Source organism: Plectropomus leopardus, chromosome 5 (assembly GCF_026936395.1).
Source record: "Plectropomus leopardus strain MGB_pleo_1.0 chromosome 5, ASM2693639v1, whole genome shotgun sequence".
Lineage (NCBI taxonomy): Eukaryota > Metazoa > Chordata > Actinopteri > Perciformes > Serranidae > Plectropomus > Plectropomus leopardus.
This window is the reverse complement of record NC_142180.1, coordinates 1,118,013-1,136,346: the sequence shown is the minus strand read 5'-3', so window position 1 is coordinate 1,136,346 and position 18,334 is coordinate 1,118,013. Positions and strand designations below refer to the sequence as shown.

The following is an 18,334-nucleotide window of genomic DNA, read 5'->3' as shown; positions in this document are numbered from 1 at the left end:
AGTTGGAAGGAGGGAGAAAAGGAAAAGGGAATAAAGTGACTGAACCAGTCACATGAGGAGTTAAAACAACAGTCAAAACAGCTCATGCAAACATCCTGATAATGATCTACTTTTGGAACTTTATGGAGAAGCCCTCATTCGAAATTTCACAACAAGTGGGTCCAACCAGGCAATCCAGGTCAACTAGACATTTAGAACGTGATCAAATCAGCAGGACAGCACACCATCAACATCACTGAAAATATTACTCTACCATTCCCATGGCAACACTGTAACTTCCACAGCTGAATCAAAAAACAGTAAGTAGCAATACTGATAGAAAATCTTTTTTGTTGTTGTTAATTTGTGGTTAAAATTATATTTCTGAAAGGCTAAAAGCCATCAAATATGGATTTAAGCATTATATATATAATTTACATGTGCTCTTACACTAGCTTCAATACTGTGTGTGTGAATGGGCGATGTCTTGTGAACTGTGGAAATGCAATGTGACAGCAGTGTGAGGAGGAACTTTTGTCTGTGAATGGGATTCCTGGAACTACTCCAATTTAATGAACAATCCAAACCAATGAAACCCACAGGAATATTCTGCAAACCTTTTCGATAAAATGTGTACCTTTGGCTCAACAAATATCTCTGTAAACCTCTAAATTCCACTTTTGTTTTGATAAATTTTCTAAGCTCATCTTTGAATCTTCAGTGTAGAAGAAGGCACATGTTGCCTGTTCTCATGCTCATGTATCAGTAAACAGTAATTAATCTTAAAACTAATGATGTATTGAAGTCAAAATATTTCAGTGTTAAACCTTAGCAGTGGTACTATATTTCAGTCACATAACAAAAAGTAACCTAAGCACTCTGCAGACTCCAGGGCAGCTAATGAATAGTGTTTGTGTGTAAAACTGCTGAGCTCTGGGCAGAGCTGTGAGCTGTGAGGATCATATAAGTACTCACTCTCTGTGTAGGATGGCAGCACCAGTCTGGCCAGCAGCAGGAGATGGAGAGCTCCCCTGGTAAGAGGTGACAGCCATCTGAAGCTAAAGTCCATGGTCTGACTGTACACACTCTTCCAGTCCTGACACTGATGCTGATTAGCTACAACCTCATACAATCATAGAGTGACACCTGCAAAGAGACAAGAGAACTGATGTTAATGACAACCAGACTTTTGTTTGCATCTCATTGAAACCCCACACAAACCTGAGGTGTCATTTATACAACAGTAAGTGGGATTCAAACTATAAGTGTACGCAATGACAAAAGACAGAAATGGCGTGTGACAATAAACATTGTGATTTATAAGACCATTTGTACGCCTGCCAGGGTGCAATTTCCTTTTATAAATCCCAAATTGACATGGAATTATCTGCATGTGTATCAGCCTCCTTGAAAAAGTTGCTGTGGACTCTACAGCTGAACACGAGTCTCAGCAGCACACAGGCCGGCTGTCTCCTCTCTACTCGTGAGGAGAATGTGATGGTGAAAAAATTAGCGCAATTTCATTTGAGATTTGATCTTTCTTCCACATTTTACATTTCAATTTAATGGCCCACTGGCATGAATAACACTGCTTTAAATGTTTTCGATTAAGTGGATCTATAAGTAACCTGTGATATGAAGTGAAATTTATTGTGTGATAGGCATCATTATATGTATAATGATGCTTCGCACATTTTATTTTCACAATCTGACTTCAATTCATCACCATTGGTGACGCAGATGGTTTCATCTGTGTCACCAATGCCCCCTGTCTAAAAAAAAATAAAATAAAATAAAATAAAAAATAAAAAGTCGTACCCTTGGGTCAAAGTTTCTGTACAGGCACACAAATTCTTCCCACTTTGTGTTTTTTCACAATTTATGCATGGGGTTTTGTGCATGTGCAATGGTTATAAATTAGACCCCTAGTCTGGACTTCCAGACTCTGCATTCCATCTTTGGTCTAGAAAAGGTATCAGTATTGTAAATGACCTTTTCAGAAATGGTAGTTTCATGTCCATCTGTCCTTAATTCTATCTCACTTCTTTCTTCTTTTTTCTAAAAATCCTTATTCTTATTTTATTTATTTTTCTTATTTATTATCAGTTTTAATTTGTCCTGTAGCAGGGCTGTGTTTTTAGTGTTGTATGTTTAGGCCTAAGTGTTTGTGTTATGTGTTACTGTTTTATATATTGTGCTATGTATTGATATCTTATCTATTTTTAAAACCCAATAAAAATATTGTATTATTATTAATATTCTGGACTCCTCGGAGAAAATCATAAAACCTATGATTGTTACGTAGTGCTAAATTATTGTTATGGGATTAGGTTTTATTATGAGAATATATTATGTGAACTTGTACACACTTGTGCTTAACACCGTTAATAAGTTATAAATCAATCTTAAGTTTACATTTGCCTCCGCAATAAAACAAAGCCATCTTTCACAGTGTCCACCATTATTTTGTGCTTTATTTTGAAAAAGGTATCAGTTCAGGTACATTTCACCACCTGTACCATTTTAAAGTATATTTTTGGTACTGGTATAGGAAAAACTCAAATGATAAGATACAATTGGTATAGAAGATGTATCTGCTCAGAAACAATGCAGTGTGGTTACTGAAAAGCAACCAACTGAAACACAAGTCCAGCTAGGTCTTTACAACTTCACTGATTGCACACCAGCACCAGATATCTGATGTCCAGTGCTATGAATCCAGGGATCAGTGATACAAATCACTCCCCTCTGTCTCACCACATAAGCATATTACGGAGGGAAATGTGCCTAGGCTGCATACTGTCCCCTGATTCTTCTCCTTTCTCTGATGAAATCCAGAACAATACAGAATCCCATCATCACCATCCACACAGATGCTAACAGTGGACAGCTCCAACCACACACACTGTCTTTCAGTACACTGTGTTACATCCACTTGACAGCCTATATGTTACATTGTCCTCTGGCCATCTTCAGCTACTCTTCGCTCCATCAAGTTCTGCATTTTAAAAAAGATTTGAACTGTTGACAGCCACAGGGTGTGGGTAGAGGATAGTCTTAAGCTGCGTTCACACTACAAGCGACACAGCAACAGTGTGGCCTGCTATATTATCACTGAGTCACTGTTGAAGTGTTATTCATGCGCTTGTTAACGTCGTCATGGGGTGTGTGTGTGTGTGTGTCAGATAAAATTTGTATTTGGTCATAAAAATGTTTCTGCTTACGATCAATGTCTGAGCCCCATTTTACAGCTAAAAACAAACCATATGATTGGTAACGCTATCATTGGAGCACTGAAAAAAGTTGAGGGTAGCTCAACTTCCATTTGTAGCTCAGGGCATCAGTTTGTCGCTTCAGGTAGTGTTATTCTGACTGGTGTTGATTTGATGAAATGAATAACCATAAGCCCTTTCAACACAGAATTGGCGCTATAGAGTCCCTACAAAGTCCCTTCTTTACGCCTCCTTTGCAATTTTACACAGAATCATTTCACTCCAGTGTGTGACAAAACACTGCACCACAGCATCCCGCAATCACAAGAGGCATGACAAGCATGACATATGTACAACAATGATCACCTCTAGTGTGACATATAGAATAGGTATCAGTAATGCTTTTAAACAATAACAATGATATAACATGTTAATCACAATCATTTACCTTCTCTGTTACATGGCGGCTGATCACGTCCTCAGCTCGGATGGTAAAGAACTCCTAGACCTCTTTGTTTTGCCAGTTTGTGGACATTTACAGATGCTGTTCTTTTTGGATTAGCTGCTATTTGCTAAAAGATGCTTTTTAAATCTCCCGCAATGTGGTCATTAACATAATACATAATCAAAATGTCACAGTACCCGACTCATGGTCACATCTTCTTTCAGCTCTATAATTTACACAATTTACATTTGCTCCTGTCATAGCTCAGATGCCAGACCACTCTGTCCCCCCTTTCTGTAAGGTGGCCTAACAACATAATATTCCCACACTGAACAGGAAGTGTAAAACTGGCTATAGACATGTTGCCTGAGTACTGGTCCATGTCATGTTCACAGTTACTTTTTACAAATACATCCACAACAGTAACTCTGGTGAAAGGTTCCCTCCACATCTTTTCACAGGCTCAGATCCCAAAAGGCACTCACACAGATCACCTGTGCCAAGTCACATAGCATGGAACCAGCACTTTTCTTAAATCTGTAAAATGTCAGATGAAATAGGGTGTCATTAACCAGGTGTATGTGCTTGTTTGTTGGCATTTACATGTTTGATATTTCCTGACAGAATCAGGTTTAAGTCAAGTTTTCCTTCCTGGTGTACCTTAGCTCCATGCAGTGGTTTAGCCCTCTGAGGTGACCCCCATATGGTGGGGAGGTCCAAGTGGAGACGAGGGGTTATAGAAAGCTGCTCGGGCGGTGACCATGGGAGTAACTTTCAATGTCAGCTTGCGGGTTTGGTTATTTTTCAGTTATGTTGCATCTTATTTGCTATTTGTTCATTTGTTCTCCTCTGTGTCATTTTGATTTCGAGATAAGAATTGCCTTGCGAGCCTTCCTTTCGATGTTACATCTTTGTTTGACTTGCCTCGAGTGCCAGACAGCCACACTAAAATCCCTCCTTGTATGTAGAATGACTGGCAGCAATGCTACACTGCCACTCTGGGAAAATGTCCTTCTGGTGACTGCACTGTGTTTTGTCATGTTCTTTGGAGCTATCAGTTTACCAGCGAGTAAGCAGAAGTCCAGACATCATAAATGATGATGGATAGAAACAGATCAAAAAGTGGACTACATCAACATTACTTCACTGCCTCTGTTGCATAACTACATCTAAGGAAACCCTCTGCATATGTTATGGCAACATGACAAGCGCTGAAAAACCTGGAAAAACTCATCATCAACCCCTAAGTCACCAACAGCCGCTGCAACAATCAATAACAGCACATGGCTTAACATGTCCACCCTGTCTCTCCAACCATCTACTGCTGCCACCTGCTCTTGCTGCCGCACTGCCACTTTGGCTGGTGGCAGTTACTACACAACATGTATGTTTGTTGTAACACCCACTATGTCAGCTTAGGCTATATTAATTTTGCACTAACCTGGCCTGCAGACATGACAGACTACATGTTGGTCCATGACATCACTGCTCGTTTTTCACCATGTGTGTAATGTCATCAGATTATTCTTGTCCTTGTTTCATTATTATTATTGGTATTTCGGTCACTGTGCATGTTTATGTCCCAGCTGAACTCTTGTTGTATAATGTAATGAAGGACTCCAGACTGCAGGGAATACAGTTGATTTGCTGTATGTGTGAATTCTCCACAAAAAGATCCTGCAAATGTTTTACAATAAAAGCGTTTTTAGAGGACGAAGGGATGATAGAGAGCTTTTAATTTGAAATGGATACAGGAAGTATTGAGTTTGAAGGGATGATGTAATGCGTTAAATTTCACAGGGCAGATGGGAGCAGATTAAAAATAAATGTAGAAAAATACAATGCATGAGAAATAAAGGCCTGTGTCCGTTTCAGATAAAGCTGGTTCCCTCTACAGGTGTGAGAAGTTCGATAAGTTCATGTCCAGCCACGATTTGTGAAGTTTATTTGTCTCCTTGTTCCTTAACTTTCTTTGGTAGCTTGATGCTAACAGCAGCACTCAGTGCCTCAGCTACTTCATGCTAGCATTTCTCTTTTTGTTTTTTGTTTTTGTTTTTTTGGCTCTGTGGTGGTAATGTTAGTCAGTTGAGGAAATATCAAAAAGACTGGGGTGTTTTACAGCTGTGTTCTTACTGAACAAAAATTTTTAAAAAATCAAACATGCTGGACTTTCTGCTGGGATGTCGTGACGCGTCCCAGACATCGTGTTGATAGTCGCTGACCATCACACTACACGGAATAAAAACAATGGACTGTTACTTGTGACACTCTTTGTCGCTCACAATCCAAGCTGACCTCGTCAGAGCACCGTGTTGGGCTTTGTCATGTCTGCCCATTAAGTTTTATTTTATTTTTTGTCATGTTTCACATTCTGTTCATCCTGCTTTTTTTTGAAAGCACCTCCCCCCTGTCTCTGTTCCAGGTCTGTGTCCTGCCCCTCCCTCATCCTGTGCGCACCTGCCCTGATTGTGCTCTCCCCAGTTTTGTCTCATCAGCCCCATTACCTTTTGTATTTTACCCTATGTCTTCCCGTCTCATTGCCAGTTTGTTTGTACCCTTGTGTCGCGTTCTAGAATTCTGTTCCTAGCTATTGCATTCTGACTTCTGATCTGATCCCTGTTTTGCCTTTTGACCTTGCCTTTTGCCTCACGTTTTTGGATACCTCTGCCTGGTCTGACTGTTCATCCGTGTCCCGACCCTGCCTGTTAATGAACCATTTCTGAATTTGAATCACATGTCTGTGTGTTTTCATTTGAGTCCTTTCCCTTGGTCCCAATTCATGACAGGCTTTAATTAGACTGATATCGTGTTATCTGAACCCAGCATTAGATTCCCTGCATCCAACACTTCCATCACAGTGAATCTGCATCATCAGCATGGAGGAGCCAAAGTCAACAACCTGCTGCTATCTCCTCTCAAGGCAAGCAGACACTAAGTGAGGTTGGGGTGATTTGGGCTGTTATCTAACTACACAGCAGGTACCTCACAATACTAACTGAGAGGGTCACCTTCACTTCAGAGACATTAGTGTGTGGACATAGAGCTGGCACCCCATATATAGAGGGTGTAACCTTGCCGTAGCAGCCGGGGGTTTGATTCCAGCCTCAGCCCTTTGCTGCATGTCATCCCCTCTCTCTTTCCCCCTTTCACGCTATGTCAGTCCTGTCAAATAAAGGCAATAAAAAGCCCCAAAAAATATCTTTTAAAAAATGTGGACAGCAGATATAAAATATGTGAACACACACAAACTGTCTAGGTGACCTATACACTGTCACTCTTCACAGAGCTGTTGACTGTAAATGTTGTTTTTGCACTGTTTAGATAGTAACAAGTGCTCTTGTATTTACACGGCTTGTCACAAAGTCAATGCAGAAAGCAAAATGGAATTATTTCTGTCAGGTTAGCAAAAGTGATAGATAATATAAAAAGCTAAAGACCCAGAAATAAGACAAATATTGTTAAAAAACTCTTGATTTAGATTTGATAGTTTTGGAGGATGGAGGCTAGATTGAATACCTTTTTGATCATGTTTTTGCATTCTCTGAATATCTTTTAGGGCTTGGGATAGAAGACGAAAAGTAATATACGATGGATCCCTCTGACTGTGTTTTGTTTAGAATGTGGACTACTGGTCTGTGAACTGGATCATATCACGTTTCAGATCACATTTTGTCTTATTTGGATTTATGAATTATGTCTTGTATTCAGGGCTGTGTTTGTGCTTTATTTCTCTTTTGCTTGCGGGATATTTCTCCACGCACATTTTGTGGGAGGTTTGTCTTTTTTTTTTGCCTGTAAATATTTGTGTTTATGTTTGGATGATATTCATGTAATGTGCTGTTGGATGATGGTGGGTCAACATACCAGAATGTGTGGTTTGTTATTTGTTAATGTGTCTGAATAATCCCATGAGGGATTGGGGACATGTAAAGGTTCAGACACGAAAATAAAATGTCCATGTAGATGTCCGGGCACAAAAATAAAATCCTTATTCAAAAAATATTCATTCAGTAGTCTTCTAACATTCTGTGAGGACTGTGAGAGGACCCCTGATGACCCCTGATACAGCAGCGATGTTAAATGAGACATGATGTAAGATGTGAGATGAGCCTGCAGTCGGTACCCAGCCTGTGGTACCCAGCCTGTCTCTTGTCTGCAGACACTGATTAGTGCCCTTCATCTCATCACTCCGTAGACAGATACTGTACAGGCTATGAGTGGAGGGGGTTATTCACTTACTGGTGGCCCAGACAGCTGGCAGGAAGAGTCTGGCTGTCAGCCACATACAGCACGTAGATGAGAGGAAACCCTCAGAAAGCTTTGATACATGAATGCAGTGAGATGAAACTCTGAGCTCATAAATCACAGATCATTTCAGTTATCTCATTAATCCACATGTCTGATAACCTCCACCCTTATCATTACAAAGTGTTGTATTTTGCGCTGTGACTATAAAACAATGGCATCAACACACATTTTTATAAAATATGCATGTGTCACGTCTGCTCCTCTGCAGCCTCTCCTCACACACCTCTCTCCTAATCAGCCTGATTTCTTCCACCTGCAGTGCTTCTCTCTCCCTCTGCCTGGCTGCACCCTCGTCAGCAGTAACCACCTCCACCTGTTGCTCATTTCCTGTTTCCGCCTATATAACCTTCCCTGTTTCTCACCCTCAGTGCCAGATTGTTCTTCCCGATGAGACTTTCCAGCATTCTGTTCCTCTCTGAAGTGGACATTCTCCTGTTTGGACATTATTGAGACTGTGATTCTGCTTGCTTTTGTTATTAAAGCCTGTGAAAGACTCTGTCTGGTCCCTGTATTGCTTTTGGGTCCAACCACTAGCCCTGACAGCATGATAGTTTTGTAACTAGTTAATGCCACATACTATGTAGAAACCTTTATTTTAAAGCTCTATAATAAAACAGCCTTTTCTCTCTGTTCTGAGAGTCTATTTCTAAATCACAGTTTCTATGTATTCTCAAGACAGGATTACTGTAATGCACTTCTCATTGGGATCCCAAGCAAGAGCCTCCAGAGACAAAACAGCAGTGCGAGGATCCTGAGAAGTGTGAAAATATGAGCACATCATACCCATCTTCCACTCACTTCACTGGCATCCCATCTCTGTCAGAATTAAATACAAAGTCTCCCTCCACATACAGTGCTCCACGGCAATGCCCCCCCTTACCTGAAATATCTGCTCACCCCACAAACTCCATCATGATCCCTCTGCTCCACACACCCCAACCATCTCCATCCTCCCCAGGACTAAGCTGCACACCATGGGGGATCGGGCCTTTTGCTCTGCCGGCCCTCGTCTGTGGAACACCCTCCCTGACCATCTGAAGGCACCACAGACTGTCAAGTCTTTTAAAAAGGGACTCAAAATGTTCCTTTTTAGCAAAACTTATGATCTTTAATGGACTTCTCGCTGGTCACTCTTGTGGTTTTTTTGCTCCTATTTTTGACTTCTTTTTTTTTAAAGATTTTTTTTGGGTGATTTTGCCTTTAATTGATAGGACAGCACAAGTGTAAAATGGGTAGAGAGAGAGGGAATGACATGCAACAAAGGGCCGAGGCCGGAGTTGAACCCACAACCGCTGCAGTAAGGACACAGCCTCTATACATGGGGCGCCTGCTCTATCCACTGAGCCACCAGGTGTCTCCTATTTTTGACTTTTAATATATTTTATTTTGATTGTTTTTTATCTGTTATTTTGGTTGGTATCATGTAGCACTTTGAGATTTGTTTCAAATGTAAAGTGCATTGCAAATAAAATCTATTATTATTATTATTATTATTATTAAAGTTCTGCTGCAGGTCATGAAGCACTGACAGAGACCCAACACAGATGTCAGTGTGTCTTCTGTCACCATATGCACACATAGAGGTCACAGCGGCAGTGTAAATGTGACATTTTGATAAAGTTTTAGTCTTCTGACAATTTTGAGTCACATATTAGTCATTTGATAATTGTTCAGTTTGAAGTTGTTGTGAAGTCAACAAAAGCCAGACAATTTAGTTTTCATTTGTGAGTGACACTTGAAATAGTTAAATACAATTAATGCAATAAAATCAATGCCAAACATTTAAAGACTGTTACAGCCTGCAGCAGTTCTATCCTAATTCCTCCCTGTAAACAGAGATCTGAATTAGCCAGTAACATTAACTAAAAGCCACATTAACATTCAGCACCGCCACCACCACGTACACAGGTATCACACGCTGTGCAGCATTAAGTGCTGGAGGGGGCAACAAAACAACTAATGATCATCAACCACAATCAGAAACAATATGATTAACTACTGCTATTTTAATTTAAGATCCAGTGCAATAGGCACCATTAGACCATTATAGACATTTAAATTTAAGCAATTGCTCAAAATAATAAAGTAAATTATGCATCACAGTTATGAAGTATTAAGAAAGATCATCAGATCTCTCTCTCACTCTCTCTCTATATTTCTTTCGCACTCTCTCTCTCTAACAAAACTTCCCTGTCATTATTCTGTGAATTGCTGCAATTAAAAAAAATGGGTTGAAAGATTAATAAAACCACAGAAAGCAAGTAAGACTGAACCAAAATGATATGTTATGTCTCAGTGTCCTATGCTCCATTTAATACCGGGGACAGTGGCTGAGGTGCGCGGGTCAAAAACTGATAAAGCAGCGTTCCGAGTAAATTATGAATATCTTTGCATGTAAAAATTGCATGTAACCTTAGTCCACGTTTCGCCTTCTCTTCCTTTCTGTCACTCTCTCTCTTTCAAACACACACACACACACAGACACACACACACACACCTTGGAGAGCACTCAGTCCTGGGGTCCATAAAGTGAGATTAGCATGTTAGAGAGTTATATTGAGTCTGAAGTTAGGTTTTCCCTCATACAAAGGGGGCTCTCTTCTAACCTGGCTAAAACGCCATAGTAATATATGTGGCAAACTTAGCTGGTCAGAAGCAGGTTATGTTCCAAGTTTCAGCTTGAAATCTGTAAAAAGTGCTTTTATTTTTTTCTAACTCATATTTTATTGATTTTCTCATTTAAACAACACAATACATATAGAACATAGTGTCAGTGGAATCACTTTCAGTCTTTATGATGTTTTTTGTAGACAGTCCATTTTTCCCATCTGCTTTCGCATAATGATTGTTGTAGTTTTATAATATGCGTGAGTCTCTCCATAACGTGTATCTCATCAATGATTTCCATCCAGTTCTTCCGAGTAGGGGGGTCTTCTTTATGCCATTTCCTTGTGATGGCTTTTTTTGAAGCCGCCAGTAAAATCTTGATCAGATACCAGTCTTTGTCTTGGATGCTTTCTCGAGTTACATTTCCCAAGTATAGTACAGTGCATGTTTTAGGCAGTTCATAGCCTAATATCTTTTTCATCTCTTTCCACACATCATCCCAGTATCTTGTAATTTTGGTACAATGCCAAAAAACATGTGTATGACCCACATTCTGTTCCCCACACAGTCTCCAGCAGAGTTGTTGAGTAGGTGATTGTCCCTTTTTCATTTTCGGTGTGATGAAAAATCTCACAATGTTTTTCCAGCAAAATTCTTTCCATATTCTGGAATTACTAGTTGTTTGCTGTGTTTTAAATATATTATACCACATATCGTCAGTTATTACTTCCTTTAGTTCTTTCTCCCACTTGTCTCTTATGTATAAAGTTGAAGTGTTTCTGTTTGCTACCATACCTTGGTATAATTCAGATATTACTCTTCCAAATTGGTTCTTGTGTGCATTACATAGAGTCACAATCACTTTATTTGGTTCACCTGGGAGGTTTGGCTTTATTTCTTTATTAAAGTAGTCTCTGACTTGTAAATACATGTAAAAATCTTGATGCTCTAATCCATATTCCCTTCTTAATTTAGTAAAGCTTTTGATTTCTCTTTTTTCAATTACTGTATCTAATATATTTAGGCCCCTATTTGCCCATTGTTTAAATTTCTGGTTCTGAGTCCCTGGCTTGAAATTAGTGTCATAGGCCATCCAATTCAAAACTTTTATCTCATTTTCCAATCTTACTACTTTGAACCAAATCTCCAAGGTGAATTTGGTGATTGGATCCAGCTTTCCTTCTTTTTGTTTGAAGATATTTCTATTAGCAATCATACTCTGCACATGACAGTTCTCTATATTTAACTCTATCTCCTTCCATCTTGTGGCACAGTTTGTTGCACACAGCATATCAACGGCCGGAGCTGTGCAGCATAGTAATATTCTTTAAGGTTTGGCAGCGCTAATCCTCCCCCATCTTTAGATATTTGAAGTGTTGTATATTTAATTCTTGGTTTGCATCCCTTCCAAATAAATCTTGAAATTTTTTCATCCCACTCTATAAATTGTGAGGGAGGGATCGGCACCGGCAAACACTGAAATAGATACAAAATTCTTGGCAACACGTTCATCTTGATAATTTCTATTCTTGAGCTAAAATCTAACATCAGAACTTCCCATCTTTCCATATCCTTTAAGATTTCTTGATTTAGCGGTTTGTAATTTGTTTCATATAATTCAGATAGATTTTTTGTGATTTTTATTCCTAAATAATGGATGGATTTTTTGTCCCATTTGAAACTATATCTTTGTTGAATTTCTATAGATGGGGAGTAATTAATGGACAAGATTTGTGTTTTTTCAACATTTAATTTATATCCAGACAGGTGCCCATAGAATTCTAATAAGGTCATCAATTTTGGTAGGCTGGAGTCTGGTTTTTTTAAATATATCAAGACGTCATCCGCGAACAGCCCAATTTTGTGTTCCGTATCTCTTATATTTATTCCCTCTATTTCCTCTTTTTGCCTCACTGCTTGAGCTAGAGGTTCAATAAAGATTGCGAATAGGGTGGGGGAGAGACAGCACCCCTGTCTAGTGGACCTTTCTAACTTGAACCACTTAGTAAGACTGCCATTTACTTTTATTCTTGCTTTTGGGTCCTGATACAGTGTTCTAACACATGAAACAGACTCTGGTTTGAAGCCAAATTTCTCCAAGCAAAGATACAAGAATCTCCAGCTAACGCTATCAAAGGCTTTTTCAGCATCTAAGCTTATTAATATGGCACTTTCTCCTTTTTTTTGTACTTCTTCTATTATATGCAATGTCCGTCTTATATTGTCCTGGGTCTGTCGCCCTTTAATAAAGCCAGATTGATCTTCACTTATTAGCTCTGTCATGAAGGTTTCAAATCTGTTGGCTAAAATCGACGTATATATCTTGTAATCACAATTTAGTATCGATATTGGTCTATAATTTTTACAGTATTCCTTGTTTTTACCTTCCTTGGGGATAACAGTGATAATGGCCTCTTTCCATGAGGGGGGGAGTATGCCTTTTTTTATTGTCTGATTCAATGACGCTAATAATAGCGGGTTTAGTTCCTTTCTAAAAGTTCTATACCATTCAATTGGAAAGCCGTCACTTCCTGGGGCTTTATTTGATTTCAATTTCTTAATGGCGTTTTCTAATTCTTTTTCTGTAATCTGTGAACATATTAAAGTATTTTGTGATTCCCCTATTGTTGGAAAGTCCAATGAATTTAAAAATGTTTTTATTGTCTCATCATCTGCAGCAACAGGTTGAGAGTAAAGGCTTTTATAGTATTCTTCAAATGAATTTTCAATCTCCTCTGGTTTAAATACTAATGAGTTTGTTGTAGGTTCTCTAATTCCATGAATTGTGTTGAGTTGTTGTTTATTTCTTAAGCGCCTGGCTAACGATTTAGTTGCTTTTGGTCCTCCTTCATAATAAGTTTGTTTTAGAAATCTAAGTTTCTTTTCTACTTCTTTCCCTAATATTTCATCAATTTTTTTCTTGGCTTCTTTAATTTGACTGTATGTCTCTGGATCATTTGTGTTTTTATGTTTTTGTTCTAATGTTTTAAGCTTTTCAATCTTTTCCTGAAAGTCCTTAGCCCTATTTTTTTAATATAAGAGGCGTAGGATATTAGTTTGCCCCTCATTACTGCTTTTATAGCATCCCACAAAATAGTGGGATCTACCTCTCCATTATCATTCTCTTTTCTGTATGCGTTTATGTCCCTCTTTAATGCTTCTACCAGCGTTGTGTCATTTAATAAGTCAAGATTTAGTCGCCAGGTTGTATTCTTTTTTCTTTTATTTAAATTTAATGTCAGATATAGGGTACAGTGATCTGACAGGTCTGCTACTCCTATCTTACATTCTACCACCCTAAATCTGTCCTCAGAGCTCATAAAAAAATAATCAATTCTCGTGTGTACCAGATGGGGAATGGAATAGTATATATAATCTCTCTCTAATGGGTGAGTTTCTCTCCAAACATCCATTATTCCTAATTCTGTTAATGTTGTATTTATATAACGAGCCAGTTGTATTTTACTACTTTTTTTGGTACTAGTTGTGTCCAAGTTATGATTCAATACAAGGTTCCAATCCCCTCCACAGATCAGTATTCCCTCAGTTTCAAGGGAGATAATGTCAAACAAAGTTTTGTAAAAATGTTTATCAGATTCTGGTGGCGCGTATATATTGATTAATGTGACCATTTGGTCTTCCAGTCTCCCCTTTACGATAATGTATCTGCCTTCTTTATCTTTTGTTTCTTTTAGGCTCTCAAATCTTATCTTGTTGGAGATTAAAATTGCAACCCCCCTTTTACTAGCCCTTCTAAATGAGCTATAAAAAGTATTTCTAAATCCCAGATTCTTTAGTTTCTGATGTTCCTGTGGAGAAAGGTCTCTTGCAAATAGATGATCTGTGTTTTCTCTTTTTTAAACTTTGTAAGAACCTTACCCCTTTTTATCGGGTTATTCAACCCATTCACGTTAAGAGAGGCTATTTTCAGATGGTTAATTTGCATCTTTTCCATCACTTTTACATTTCTTTGAAAAAAAAAAGTGCTTTTAATCTCTCCTTTGAGCTAAAGTCAATATTCAATATATGAGCCATACACAGCCATACACTATCCAACTTGCTGAGCTGTAACAATAAAAACAGAATGACAGTCATTATATTTCTATGGCTGTAACATTACATAAATGCCCCTGAACGAAGCCATTAAGTTACAGTAGCGCTGTAACTGTGTGTGTGTGTGTGTGTGTGTGTGTGTGTGTGTGTATATATGGCCAGAGGCGTGGCACAAATTTAATGATGGGAAAACCATAAAAGATTTGCAACTCAACTTGGACTTTAATGCCAATGATTCGAGACTTCACTTGGACTTGAGTCTTGAGTCTTTTGACTTGAAGACACTTGAAGGCCAAAAAAATTAAAAGTTTGTTATTTAAAAGTGTGTCACGAATCAATTCATCTTCCTTCATTTCCTGTATCGAATAACATCAACCATATAAATTCCTAACAGCTAAATAACTGCTTGCTATGTTGTTTAATCAATTGGGCTGGGGACTACGATGCTGCAGTAATCAGCCATTGCTATCTGTTATTCGTCATACTTATTTGACTTATACTTCTACTTATTCTTATTCTTTTTCTTCTGCCAAAACTTTGAGCCGCTACTATGGCTGAAAGAGTCATGAACTTGAGCTCTTTTTACGTCAATTTTCTGAGGCTCTCCATTTACTTTGAATGGGAAAATTTTCAGCAGTTTTTGGGGATTATCGGGAAAACTGCTTGCTGAATCTCTAAGAAAAGTCATAGCAATCGATTCCCGATCAAGCCGTACAAACATGCGCAAGAATTTGGAAATGGTGTGCTATGACTTTTCTTAGACTTTTGCCAAGCGGTTTTCCTGAAAATCCCCAAAAACTGCTGAAAATTTTCCCATTCAAAGTAAATGGAGAGCCTCCAGAAATCGACGTTAAAAGAGTTCAAGTTCATGACTCTTTGAGGCCATAGAACACAGCCATACGTTGACGTAGAGAAGTGATTCAGACTTTAAACAGTTCACCAGGTCATGGACAGTGTTCACGTAAATGGAAATTTTGGTAATTTCTACTTTTTTTTAAGAATTGGCAGTTAACGTATTGTGATGTTTTTCAGACATTTTCAGATTTTACAATGGTCTTTTATGGGTGGAACTCTCGTCACAGATCAAAGCCACTCTGTCGGTAGAGTTTAAAGGAGCTGAAAAATAATCTCAAAATTTTCCAACAAACTGTAGCTACTCCCCGAGCTAGCAGTGAATATACACAATTTATACATCAGAAAGAAGAACAAATTGTGGTGTGATTAAAGTGGGTTTGAAAGCTGACAAACCAACACAGCTGGCTCATGGGGCCTCAAAAGGAATAGAGAGCCAAAAAATTCCCCGTTTACTCCAATACAAATTGAGATGAGAAATTTGTGGAAATTCAACAGCGATTTCGGATTTTTAGCAGATATTTTTCCAGACAAAAATGATATGGCTGCATTTGTCACGACCTCTTCTCTCTCCCTGTTGTAATATTTTGACTATTTGGTGAAAGGTATGGCTGTGAAATGGACCGGTTTGACAGGGCCATCTCCATGAAATTCAACTGCCTCCTTTGAGTTGAACTAAGAGGAGAGGGGGGAGAGGAGGGGTGCAGTTGGGCCATCAATTACCATAGCAAATGGACACTTTAATTGGCCCTTGTGGCCCCCCAGGTGGAGAGGGTCCTTAATTGGCCCTTGTGGCCAACTAAAGTTGCCAAGTTTTTAATTATTGGTATACTTGTAGCCCTCCAGAGAGGCCACAAGTATATACTTGTGGTATATGCTTGTAGTGTGTAATGCTTATGCATCCACACTATTGTTCTTCTTTTCTTTATTAGTGTGGATGCTTATGCATGCATCCGCACTATTGTTCAGTGCAGGCACATGCAATAAACGCGTATACTAGGACCCCCAGATTGTCCCACTGAAAAGTCAGCCATCGCTATCCGTTATTCATCATACTTATTAGTGTGGATGCTAATGCATGAGAGGCATTTTAAAACTGTTGTATCTCAGTCATGGTCACTTTTTTCTACACATTTGACACACCAATCTCTTCAGTAAGAACTCACTTTGCCCCTAGTCTGCATATTTTGACCACATTGCATAAAATGAGGTCTGCACGGTGTCTTTTTGAAGCACTCTTCATCTGTCTTTTATCAGTTCTGACCATGACTCTGAGCTGCTGTCTGTCTGCTGCTCTCTACACTGACACCAGTTGGCCATTAATTACCAGAGCAACGATAATGACACACAAACACAGTGCCATGCTGGTGTGCTGGTGTGTATGTGTGTTCCTAAATACACAGATGCCTCCTATAGTTAACAGATTCAAACTTCCAGCCATTTAAGCTTGAAATTATTTCTTTGTGTCACTTTCAGACACACAGGTGCTTCTGATCAGCAGGTCAGACCTTCATCAGCTCCCGTTTACTGTCACTGTCTTTGTGTTTGTCTGTCTGTCTCTCTATCTGTCTTTCTCTCTTTGTCTCTTTCACTATCTCTCTCTCTATCTGTCTCTCGCTCCGACTGTCTCTGTCTTTGTCTCTCTATGTCTATCTACCTGTCTCTAACTGTGTCTCTGTGTCTCTTTCTCTCTCTCTCTCTCCATCTATCTCCCTGTTTCTCACTGTGTCTCTCTGTCTGTCAGTGTCTCTCCCTCTCTGTCTGTCCCTGTCTCCTCCCCTGACTGTCTCTGTATACCTGTCTCTTTCTCTCTTTCTGATACTTTCTCTTTCTGTCTTCAGCTGTATCTTTCAGCTTCCGAAACCTCTCAAATGTGAAAATGTTATGCTCTTCAAGGACATTTATGCCTAAAATATTAAACATTTATTATTCTAACCTTTTTCAGTTGACATCAACTTCTTCCTATGACACTCTTGCAGTTCAACTTGTGGCTTCTTCACTTTGAAACAGTTCAGCTTTCATTTCTGCCAGTTTTTAAGACATTTCCCTCAATTTGTAATATGTCTCTGTACTTCAGCTATGTATTACTGCATTTTCAAACATACTCTCAAACTGATTTCAGCTATTAGCATCCACGTGCATGTTCAGCAGGAAATGCATTTTCTAGTTCTTATTTCACCTTCCGTATGTTTTTCGCCAGCTAACTAGTTCTGCATACTTTGTGCTATTTAAACTGTTCAACTATCAGAACGTTTAGCTCGTTCAGGACATTATTGGAATGACTTTTGTCATTTCTACTCTTTATACTTTTTAAAATATTAAGTTTTTTTAAAACTTTTTTCCCATTTAATGAATGGGGAAATTTTTCAAATTCTCTTCAACCCACTCCACTTTAAAAGTCTACTGCTTCCACATACTTTCAGCTAGAGACTCCATTTAACCGTTTAAGGGGTCACAAGGTCTTCAACTCTTCTGATATGATTCAGCTCTTTTGTATCTTTTACAGTTTTTGAGTTTTGGCGATTTAAGTTTTATGCTCTTTTCAGACGATTTCTGCATTTATAATGGAGTCAAATGGAGACAGAATGTTGGTCAGAGCATGTGACATCACTAACAAGCTCTTTGTCTGTCTTTCTGTGTGTCTCTCTGTCTGTCTGTCTCTTTCTCTCTGTCTGTCTTTCTGTCTCTTTCTGTCTTTCTCTCTGTGTCTGTCTCTGCATCTGTCTTGTCTGTCTCTGTCTTTCTATCTGTCTGTCTTTCTGCCTTTCTCTCTTCATCTCCTTGTCTGTCTCTGTCTCACTGTCTTTCCCTCTTACTCTCTGCCTGTCCTCTGTATGTCTTTCTGCCTGTCTCTGTCTTTCTCTCTCTCTGTATGTCT

General features: G+C 38.9%; 1 protein-coding gene across 7 annotated transcripts in view; it reads right to left on the bottom strand.

Annotated features, from left to right (window-relative positions):
* The window catches only part of ptprfa (protein tyrosine phosphatase receptor type Fa), a 301,290-nt gene that overhangs the window by 204,472 nt on the left and 78,484 nt on the right, over positions 1-18,334 (bottom strand). For all 7 annotated transcript variants that reach the window (XM_088077354.1, XM_088077355.1, XM_088077356.1 and 4 more), the window contains exon 3: positions 955-1,125. In XM_088077354.1, coding sequence (XP_087933480.1) covers positions 955-1,048 — 94 coding nt within the window. In that variant the 5' untranslated portion in view covers positions 1,049-1,125. The remainder of the gene's footprint in view (positions 1-954; positions 1,126-18,334) is intronic.